The 12,273-nt window shown below is 36.3% G+C and overlaps 1 protein-coding gene across 1 annotated transcript in view; it reads left to right on the forward strand.

The window, feature by feature from the left end:
- The window catches only part of LOC149780798 (inositol 1,4,5-trisphosphate-gated calcium channel ITPR3-like), a 265,188-nt gene that overhangs the window by 166,674 nt on the left and 86,241 nt on the right, over positions 1 to 12,273 (forward strand). Inside the window, exons 38-41 of the mRNA XM_089936233.1 lie at positions 930 to 1,101; positions 2,642 to 2,746; positions 7,309 to 7,380; positions 9,569 to 9,698. Coding sequence (XP_089792359.1) covers positions 930 to 1,101; positions 2,642 to 2,746; positions 7,309 to 7,380; positions 9,569 to 9,698 — 479 coding nt within the window. The remainder of the gene's footprint in view (positions 1 to 929; positions 1,102 to 2,641; positions 2,747 to 7,308; positions 7,381 to 9,568; positions 9,699 to 12,273) is intronic.

Raw genomic sequence — 12,273 nt, forward strand, 5'->3', positions numbered from 1 at the left:
TCATTCTGAGTCAGATGTCTTTCAGTTTGTATAAATTATCCTAATCCATCATCTGATATGGCTACCATTGCTAAGAGTAGAAAGTTTCTTGAAATCTGCTAAACAGAATTTGACCAAATTTCACAGAGCATCATGGAAAAAAGGACTTACAACATTTGACAAATAATGCCACACTGTCATCACTTATGACTGCTGTGATTAAAACAATTTAAAATCTTTAAAGCTTAAGCAAAATTTGACCAAATTCAACAAAAAAAACAAGCAATCAGATATGAAGGCCTTTCATTTTGTGCCAATTATGTTAATCCAGCTTCCTGTATGGCCACTATTATGCTAAACACAGAAACCTTTTAACAATGTATTCTTCAGATAGTGTGTAGTAAAATATGACCATATTTTACAAATGGCAATCTGACATGAAAGGCCTCAGATTTTGTTAAATGATGCTGATCTGCCAATAAACACAGTCTCGTAAACAGTTGAATTAAATTTGATCGTAGTTGACAGAAAGCATCCTGGCATACTAGGTCTTTTAAGTTTATATGAATTATGCTGATCTGCCATCCATTATGGCCACCATTACTAAAAAATTAATTTAATGACTTCTTTTCAAAAATCACTTGACAAAGCCCTCTGGCAAGAAGATGTTCAAAATAATTTTATAAATGATGCTAATCTGCCATCAGATACGACTAATATCTAAAAAATGTAATACCTTCAAACAGCTGTTTCTATAATGATAAAAAATTTATTTGACAGAAAGCATCCTAGTAACCCATATTTCATGGCCTACTTTCCTTTATTCAACTATGAGGCCATCTTTTTCATATCTTTGTCATCTAGACACTCTCTGCTCCATTTGGGCCTCTTCATTGTTGCATCAATTGTTTTATAAAATTCCTGACGATTTCTATTTTTTATGTCTATAGTAGCCAAGCAAGTGCCCCAGACTTTGAATCATCAGCCTATGGGTCAGTGTTATTTTTCCTAGAGGGAGTCCTTCCCTTCCTGGAAGCATTCTATAGGGACTTCTATTACCCGGACCCACAGTCCCATGGAACAGAGACTGATGAGACCGACCACCTGGCAAAGGCAGTGGTGGTAAATATTGTATTCCAATGAAGATTTTAATCTATTAATAAATAAATGCTGGCAGATATAACTTTGATTGAAATATAATCTGGTGTCTACCAATCACACTGAATATCAAATTCTGTGAAAAATGTATAATTCTGATTGTTTATTCAGGTTCTTGGTGACACCTGATTTGTATGACTGGATTTAATTTGTTTTCTTCTTTATTCTTATTTTGTTTTGAAAAACACTTTTCAGCGATATTGTGTCTTGTCAGTCTGTATTCAAGTATCATCCAGAACTTGCTTTAAGATCATTTAATGCCATGACAAGATACTTCCATGGCTTGTCTTGGCAGACTTTTGTATTTAAATTCTCTCTCTCCTGTTGTATATAAGTGAATTTTAGTGAAAATTGTGAGGCATAACCATTTCAGTTTTGGGAAAGGTGGCCCCTGATCTGGGTGTGACTTCCCTATAATATGCCCTCCTGTGAATGCATGTACAAAGTATGGTAACAAAAAAAATATTCAGAAATGTTGGTATGTTTGCACTTGCTGCATATTTGATTAGTACCACTTCCCAGGGTCCCTCAGGTAAGGGGTTAAAACAGTACTCTTCCTACATATGGTCTCCACTTGGGCAACCTGTGTACCAAAATTTGTTGAATTTTTACTCAGCTTTTTGGGAAGAGGAGTGGTTATGGACATAGATGGGCAGATGGATGAATGAACAGACAGATGGAAGGTAAAACAATATCACTCTGCTAATGTCTGGTGGTATAAATAAATTTGATACATGTCAGCTGCATCTGAATTTAGGATGCCATGGGTTAGATACAATGGTAAATCTTCTAGAGAGGTCAATGTCAAGGGAGGCCGCCCTGGATCAGAGGCCACCTCTCGCAACACTGATATGGTTATGCTCCACATTTTGCGCTGAAATTCATTTCTGCACATATGTGTTGTCTGCTTAGAGTTATAGACTTGCTTTCACAACTGCCATATGTAAGTTTAATTAAGGGGTGGGGCATTTTGAAGTCAGAATCAGTGTACCTAAATCAGCAAGTGAACAATTACAACCAAAAAAACCCCAGCATAAATTTTGAATGGTTGCTCAGTCCCTGTTTTGACACATGAATTTTCTTACATCTGTAGTCTAGTGGAGCTTTAAGTACCTTGTCTTGCCTTGCTGTACATGAAATTTGAAGAAAATATGATCCACTAAATGATTACATGTAAAATGTTTGGTACATCTTGTTGATCTCTATATCTGAGCATTTAGTTTGAGTACTAATTAGCTTTGCATTTTGCTGGTGTAAAAATACACCTCCATAACCTGGTACAGTTTGTATGTTTGAATAAACCAATTTACACCAACATAAGATTTCCTATATTCTTCTTTAAATAACATATAATGCCATATTAGTTCAGATGTATTATTTTTTTAAAAACTTCTGCCCCATCCCCATGCAGAATATACAGCTGTGGTTGGGGACCACTTTATTTAACAACAGACATCATGGTACATCCCCAAATAAATTATTTAGTGAATCTTTCTTTTTGCAGTTGTTTGGAGAAGTCGTTGGACCTTTGTTGTACAAGCCACATCACATGAAAAACCTAGTGAATTGCCTTACAACACTTGTGCCAATATCAAATATGCCAAACTCGGTAGGTATATATGTAACACGAACTGTTCGCAAATCTTTGTATCACAATTTGTGTAAAATATGCATTCTAAGCAGTTTTGGAATACTGCATACACTTGCGTATAAGTCTATTCCAACTTCAAACTGTTTAGAACCAGATCTGCTATCATACAATGTCCCAACAGATCTGGGTCTGTGCAGTTTGTTTGTAGTAATCAGTTAAGAAAGCAACATAGATCATGATCTACCATCATTTAATGTGATGTCAGATCAGGGTCTGCATTATTTGCAATTGGACCCGACCTTATAAGTGAGTATCTATGGTAATTAAAGTTGATCAGGACTGAACCAATCAATACATTTTCACAGTTCCCACAACATGATACCCTCCCAAGTTACAAAAGATGTTTACCACATTTTTTAGCTTTGTTTAGCACCAGAATTGTGACTACGTTAAATGCCTGCTGGTTTGCAAGTCAGATGAGAGTGGCCTCCTCATGGATAGAGTGATTCATACAGAATCCTGTTAATTGAGAGTTACTCCTTCCATTTGGGCATGGTCATTGTTGTCACCAAGAGGTCTCACAAATACATTCCACTATATGTTTCTTTTCCAGTTTAAGCAATCCTAAAGACATTTGTTTTTCTTCAAAATCTCATCACATTATTAATGTAGATGAATAATTTGCACTTCAGTTGCCTGACTTTGTTGTACAACAATGTGACCAGTGCAATCTTAATTAGCTACCCAAATTTTCACACAAGCAAATGGGCCTGTTTTAAGTTTCATTGGCCTACATTTCAGTTGGCAGTAAAGTGAAGGAAACTGGAATTCTGAGATCATTTAAAGTTTAAGTACAATTCTTTAACCAGATGAATACAAAAATATTTATATTGAGGAACGTGTTTAGATTTCTTCGTTTTGTTTAAGATTCTTATCAACCTTTTAACCAATTTTGGTATTCCTGGCTTCCATCGCATTCCAGCCAACTGAAATATTTGGCCCAATGGAACTTGAAAACAGGTCCATTGCTAGTATGAAAATATGAACTTATGAGGAAAAAGACATCAGAGTAAGTAAAGTCTGACTAAAACATTATAACTTTAATTTGTAGAAAAGCACCAATATGGGCTGCCAAATGTGTGAGATATTCCTGAAAATTTGACTTATTCCATTGTTTTCAAAATCAGAACATGCTACACAGCACAGTGATTTGGGTAGTAAGACCTCAGCGCCCAAAAGATAAATATCAGGGGTGAGGTTTTACATTGTAGGACTACCTGGATAACATACTATAAAATATCAGTTAAGCAATCTTTAGTACCAAGACTTGAATTCCTTGGGCTCCCTCTTACTTCACCATAGATTCTTTGTCAGTAAAAACAAATCCAATCTTATTCATTGCAACATTTTACTCAGCTGGGCATGGAGTTCCAAGACTCCTTAAATTTAGTTTTGTCTTCCTTTTCTTTTATTTAAAAATGTGCCTTGAATATTTACTCTGCAATGTTTCTCATCTGCTGAGAGAGTCATATCTCTGCTTGGAAATTTCGTTGCTTTCTGGGTCTTCTTAATTCAGCTTGGATTTTTCTGACTTTGGGCCTTTTGTCCATGACATCCCTGCAGATGATCATCCTATCCCATCAGCAGCCAAATACTTTGTCCCCTTAAACAAGTGGACAAAATTTCAAGCTATATGAGGTCACATCAAAGAAAATAGGAAGACCTCTCTTTGTTTATGACAGGCATCCCACTACGGGATCACCTGCCAGAAATCATGATCTGAAATGATGCCAGCATGATTGGCTGAGGTGTCTACCTTCTGTTCTCCTTTCAAGTTGCGAGTAAAGTTTCAAGCTTTAGAAACACTTTATGCACATCAATCTCCTGGAGATTAATCACACAGTGAATGTATTTTGATTGCGGCAATAAATGTTATCTAGAAACGGCATTTTCATTCTGTCCAAGAATGTGTTTCTTGGCAACTCTGTCTTTTCTGTTTGTCTTAGTCAACCTAAACTATCCACATTTCTACCCTGATGGTTCAGTTTCTCATGATGGCACTGTTTTCATTGCTAAGAACAGGCTTCCACTCATGGGAATTTAATTGTTTGTCTTGAAACCACTTTCTTCTTTTGACCCTACTTTTAAGTGCACAGAAATGGTACCTGAAGTGGACTTGTCCAGTCAGAAGAAGGAGGTATCATTTGTTCTTACCATTCAGAGAAGGAAGAAATTATATTTTTGCTTAGACTCTGTTGTCCTGAATCCTTAGGACTATCTACACAGTCTGGAAGGAATTAACCCAAGACCAGATGATTTTCCTATGCTTGATGGTTCATGAGGTTAGGGCAGTTATCACAGCATAGCATTCAGTCACAACTGTTCCCAATGACTTCATTCAAGTCATGGGGTGGAGGTCAGAGACAACTTTCTCCAGCTTTAATAGCAGGTTACCTTCCCAAGTCACTGATCAGCTTCATAATGACAAGGATTTCTCTACTTATCCTGGATTTTTGGAGCTTTGTTGTTGTTGTTATAAGGTTTAACACCATTTTCATTCAGCACAAGATTGGCTATACATGGCGGCCAGTATTAATGGTGGAGGAAGAACCTGGAAAAACACCGAAAAGAACCACCGACCCACGAGAAGCTACCGGCAAGCTTTCTCACATATCCACATTGGCCGAGCCCAAGACTCGAACCCATGCAGACAGAGGTGAGATGGCAGTGATCCGTAATGGAGAGCGCATTAGACCACTCGGCCACTCGGGGCCCCCCGATTTGTTGGAGCAAACTATTTTTTTAATCTAAACTTCTTCTTCATTGTCCATGTGCTGACCCTAGCCCATATCTCACATGTGACTTGATGCTGCCTCATGCGTTGGCCGACCAAAGCTCTGGCCAACTCCATGGCAAGCTGATGAGATTCCCTCAACCACTTACCTATTGTCCTAACATATTATATTTTGGATAGCCTATTTGAAAGAGATGCCAATGTTAGGGTAATATATGTTCTTTCATTACCTGGTCATATTAGGTTACATCCCCCATACCCTCGCTGTACTTACATTCCTGGAAAGGCATGCACATATGCCCCATACCCTCCCTTGCTGTTACATTCTTGGAAAGCCATGCACATATGCCCCAGGCCCTCACTGCAGTTTCATTCCTGGAAAGCCATGCACATATGCACAAGGCCCTCCTTGCAGTTGCATTCCTGGAAAAGCATGCACATATGCCCCAGGCCGTCCCTGCAATTACATTCCTGGAAAAGCATGCACATATGCCCCAGGCCCTTCCTGCAATTACATTCCTGGAAAAGTATGCACATAATCTCCAGTAGCAATTGATAATTGATGGGATTGGCAGCAATCCTTCTGTTCAAAAGGAGACCACACTTGACTGACCTGTATTGACATGCAGATGACTTTTTAACAATTTTGTTATGTTGTTGTAGGGTTTAATGCCATTTTTCAGCACACGATAGGCTATACATGGCAGCCAGTATTAATGGTGGAGGAAGAACCCGGGAAATCCCCAGAAAGAACCACCGACTCTCAAGAAGCTACTGGCAAGCTTTCTCACATACCCACATTAGCTGAATCTGAGACTCTAACCCACGCAGACAGAGGTGAGATGGCAGTGATCCGTAACAGAGAGCGCTTTAGACCACTCGGCCACTCAGGAAACCCAATTTTGTTATGAAAACAAACTAAAAGATGTGAGGAATGTTTTCTTAGCTTGTTAGGGGTGGCTTTACATGGTAATGACTGTTTTCCTAATGTATAATGATCCAGCAAGTCTTAACAAAGAAAAATGTTTCACTTAGATTTTGTTGCTTTTGTTTTAGATGAGTAATTTATTTCTTTCTCCAAAAAAATCCTTATCCTTTTTTTTTAATTGGGGCAAAAATATAAATTAATATGAGATCAAGAAGGAGAAATAAATATTACAAGATAGAGAGGTAACCTTCATTTTCATGGCATTGTTTCCATAACTGGTCCTCTGAGCTAGCAATATATAACAGAGACATTTTGGCCGAAAATGGTGGACACAGAAATGTGAAAGAAATAGTTTAATGTATTAATTTTAATCATGAATGACTGATATAGTGTAGATTGTTGTGTTACATATTTTCAGTTACGATGCAGAAATACTCCATTTTGTGATCTGTCAGACACAGAACAAGTACAAAACATTGATATCATTTAAATTAAAAGAGATAGAAGTCTCACTAACTTAGACTGAGAGACTGTCTTCATTGATGTTAGTAAATATTGTATAATTTCCTTCCAAGAAGATGTAGTAATGATCATCCTGGTTATTTACAATTTGAAAATATATTTAAACTCATCAATTTGAAAACATGTAAACTCATCAATTTGAAAACATGTAAGCTCATCAATTTGTAAACATATATAAACTCATCAATTTGAAAACACATGTAAACTCATCAATTTGAAAACATATGTAAACTTATCAGTGTGAAAACACGTAAACTAATCAGGTAACTCCAATTAATTCCTATTAGATGCTTGATCATTTTCATGACTAAGCTTGTTGCTTTGTTTACACAACAGAACCTGGAGCATGTTTTGGATCGATTTGCTTCTGGCATTACAGTGGAGGATACATCCAGTGCTGTCAGAAGGGTAAGAGAGCCTGAATTATCTTTCTTGAGGTGTATTTGTGTGTTCAGGGTCATCTGGTTCACCCCTGCAGAACTTTCATTCATGACCAAAGTCTTCTGAAACAGAGAAAGTCAAATAGCACAGTTGCAATATCTATGGACAGAAGAGTGATACATGTATTTGAATTATATCCAGAGATGTTGATTTTGTATCTTGAATTATCAACTTCTTGGTCAGTGTCATGCATAAAATTATGAAATAGTCCACAGTTTTACATGGGACAGGCATATTTGGTTAATATATGCACCCACATCATGTGTTGAAGATCTTAGAACTTTTCCTTGCAAATACAACCCTGAAAATGGTACTCAGCTCATTGTCTGGAAGGGATACATACTCAAAACTACATAAGTGCTTTGTTATGAGTTGGCAGAATGAACAAATTTGATATTGGGTAGGGACAGGTCTAAGCCATCTGAGACCAAGACATAGTCATTCTCCATATCAAACTAGCTCTTTTACCCAACTCAGAACAAAACACAAATGAATTTTGTGTTTATTACGCATCCCTCTTTTATATATATTTTATAATATATATTTTTTCAAAATACTTTTAGCTTTACACATGAATAAAATTCAGCATGAGTTTGATTTCTGAAATATTTGATTGACTGTGGCAAAAATACAGACACACCAACCTCAAAGAAGGCACCAAAGTAGTTCCCATCTGAGTGTGTGAAATGGAAATACAAAGTGATTATTAGTATCAACTGCAAGATCAACTGTGTAAGAATAAATGGTTATGTGAAACATAGGAGTTTTAAAGAACCTGTCTGTATCTGAAAGTGCATAAGAATTATAAAGTTGAAAGGTAAATAACTTATCTCTTTGACATGTTGTTGACCTTGAAGATATAACCTTGGATGTGATATTCAGCATATCTACTAGTAAAGATACATAATAGAAGAAAGTTTTATCCAACTTAAACAGGAATAGTTATGCAGGAAATATTTCAAATGTTGACTCCTGAGCTAGACTTTGAAGCATAAAGGACTCTAAATGTGATGTGCAACATTCTCAGCAATAACGTGTACCAAGTTAAAATCATCAATTATTTCCTCATACGGCATTATTGTGTAACGTTGAAATAATCAATTTATCTCATATGACATTAATATGTAGCAAGTTAAAATCATCAGTTTATCTCATGGTATTATGTAGCATGTTGAAATGATCAATTTATCTCATGATATTAATGTGTAGTGTGTTAAAAAACATGTTTATCTCATATGACATTAATATGTAGGAAGTTAAAATCATCAGTTTATCTCATGGCATTATGTAGCATGTTGAAATGATCAATTTATCTCATGACATTAATGTGTAGCATGTTAAAAAACATGTTTATCTCATATGACATTAACATGTAGAAGTTAAAATCATCAGTTTATCTCATGGCATTATGTAGCATGTTGAAATGATCAATTTATCTCATGATATTAATGTGTAGCATGTTAAAAAAACATGTTTATCTCATATGACATTAATATGTAGCAAGTTAAAATCATCAGTTTATCTCATGGCATTATGTAGCATGTTGAAATGATCAATTTATCTCATGATATTAATGTGTAGCATGTTAAAAAACATGTTTATATCATATAGCATTAATGTGTAGGAAGTTAAAATCATCAGTTTATCTCATGAAAATATAGTGGAACTCAATATTATGCCGTTATGAATATATGTAAAAATATTTTGAGTTGTGTCAAGAATATGTGAATGTTATTGTCTTGATTCTAACCAGCACTTACATTTAGTAACTTTGGTTTTGAAATCACAAAGAAAAACTTAGCATTCTGTAAAAATATTAATACCCACTGAAGCAATAAAAATGAGATCATGCTTCATCTTATTGGTTCATTTGTCCTTCCATGTGTCAGCTTCCCAATATTCCTGACTCAATATACAGAAATCAAATAATTGCACTTACATATATTGTGATTACAAAGTTTACTTGTGCAAATATTGATAGAGTCAAGGCCAATTTTTTGTTGTTTTACCATGCACCTGTATTTGATAAGGCCTTGAATGAGTCTGATTTTAGCACAAATTAATAATTTAAAATTTGGATATGAAATTGCTAACATATTTATACTTCTGCATTGAGAAAGCTTGATTTATTTTAATAGTTCATTTTTACTCACAGGGCAACATTGAGTATTATGCAGATGAGGTAGAGATCAATGCTAAGTTTCGCACTTTTAACAAGAACTGCTCTACTGTCTTCTACGGACACAACACAGTGACAGCTCAGCTGAAAATTAGCTCTAAAAGAGGTATGACAGTCTAAAATCTTCTTTAGATGCTGACTCAATACTGCTATTAATCACACAAACAGAATGTTAAAATGCATACCCCCACCCACCCCGCAAATGAAAAAGACTTTGGAATGATAAAAACGTCTATAAAATGTTAACAAAATTCATAAAGTTTGAATAATTTGTATTCCTTCCATGTTATGCAGTAATTGAAATAAGTGTTATAATTGTGGTACAAGAACTGTGATGCATAGCCACAAATGTTTTTTTTCCCTTCAAATTGAATTTTGAATGGTTTCCTGTCATATTTTACAAGGTATTAAAGTGAGCATCTGTGTTTTAATTGCAATTTAATGAATTGTAAAGCTGTAGGTTTTTTTTTGTTTTCTTAAAAATCAGCATTGTAATGTAATTTCCACAGTGTTTATCAAGAGCCTGGAACTGGAAATGGTAAAGACCATTATATTGACAGAAGAGTTTTTCAGGCATACTACATTCCACATGTATTGAAAACATTGTCTGCATCATATACACTCATTCAGTGTCATGGGTACCTGTGCAGAATTATATTTACAACAGGCCGCCCTGTTTGAGTGTTCAAAAACAGCATGGTTTTACATGTCGCTGAGCTAAGATGGTTTGAAATCATCAAAACTCAAATTAAAACATGTTTCTGCCAGTTTTGGATACACTTGATAACACTTTGTAAGATGTGATATATGATACCATTTGCAACGCTGTTGAAAAGCTAACTGTAGAAAATTCTGCATCATAATTAATAGGATGATTTCAAGTCATAGAGTACTCTGTATTGGAAAGATATGGTAAAACAACACATATTATCAGGATCTTTTGAAGACTATAATGGCATCAGATGACTGCAACATCAGCTATGTTATAGAGGACTAGTGGCATCAAATGACTTCAGCATGAGCCATGATATAAAAGACTAAAGTGGCATTAGATGACTGCAGCATGTGCTGTGTTATGAAAGACTATTGGCATCATATTACTGCAGCATGAGCTATGTTATAAAAGACTATAGTGGCATCAGATGACTGCAACATGAACTATGTTACAGAGGACCAGTGGCATCAGATGACTGCAACATGAGCTATGTTATAAAGGACTAGTGGAATCAGATGACTGCAGCATGAACTATGTTACAGAAGACTAGTGGCATCAGATGACTGCAGCATGAACTATGTTACAGAGGACTAGTGGCATCAGATGACTGCAACATGAGCTATGTTATAGAAGAATGTAGTGGCATAAGATGACTGCAACATGAGCAGTGTTATAAAGGACTAGTGGCATCAGATGACTGCAGCATAAACTATGTTACAGAGGACTAGTGGCATCAGATGACTGCAGCATGAACTATGTTACAGAGGACTAGTGGCATCAGATGACTGCAGCATGAACTATGTTACAGAGGACTAGTGGCATCAGATGACTGCAACATGAGCTATGTTATAGAAGAATGTAGTGGCATCAGATGACTGCAACATGAGCAATGTTATAAAGGACTAGTGGCATCAGATGACTGCAGCATAAACTATGTTACAGAGGACTAGTGGCATCAGATGACTGCAGCATGAACTATGTTACAGAGGACTAGTGGCATCAGATGACTGCAACATGAGCTATGTTATAGAAGAATGTAGTGGCATAAGATGACTGCAACATGAGCAGTGTTATAAAGGACTAGTGGCATCAGATGACTGCAGCATAAACTATGTTACAGAGGACTAGTGGCATCAGATGACTGCAGCATGAACTATGTTACAGAGGACTAGTGGCATCAGATGACTGCAGCATGAACTATGTTACAGAGGACTAGTGGCATCAGATGACTGCAACATGAGCTATGTTATAGAAGAATGTAGTGGCATCAGATGACTGCAACATGAGCAATGTTATAAAGGACTAGTGGCATCAGATGACTGCAGCATAAACTATGTTACAGAGGACTAGTGGCATCAGATGACTGCAGCATGAACTATGTTACAGAGGACTAGTGGCATCAGATGACTGCAACATGAGCTATGTTATAGAAGAATATAGTGGCATAAGATGACTGCAACATCAGCTATGTTATAGAGGATTAGTGGCATCAGATGACTGCACCATGAACTGTGATATAGAAGACTATAGTGGCATCAGATGACTGCACCATGAACTGTGATATAGAAGACTATAGTGGCATCAGATGACTGCACCATGAACTGTGATATAGAAGACTATAGTGGCATCAGATGACTGTTGCATGTGCTGTGTTATGGAGGACTAGTGGCATCAGATGACTGCAACATGGGCTGTGATATGGGGAACTAGTGGCATCAGATGACTGCAACATCATCTAAGTTATAGAAGACTATAGTGGCATCATATGACTGCAACTTGAGCTATGCTATAGAAGACTAGTGGCTTCTGATGACTGCATCTGTCTTTGTAACTATAAATATTTTTACTTTTGGAGTACAACTCTCAAAAGATTCAAGATTTTAAACCAGACTTGGTACACATGTCAAACAAATTCCATTGAGGTGCCTTTTATGCTTAAAAATTTCTGTATTAAATATTTTTTTTA

The sequence above is a fragment of the Sinohyriopsis cumingii genome, chromosome 16 (genome assembly GCF_028554795.1).
Source record: "Sinohyriopsis cumingii isolate HCF-2022 chromosome 16, ASM2855479v2, whole genome shotgun sequence".
Classification (NCBI taxonomy): domain Eukaryota; kingdom Metazoa; phylum Mollusca; class Bivalvia; order Unionida; family Unionidae; genus Sinohyriopsis; species Sinohyriopsis cumingii.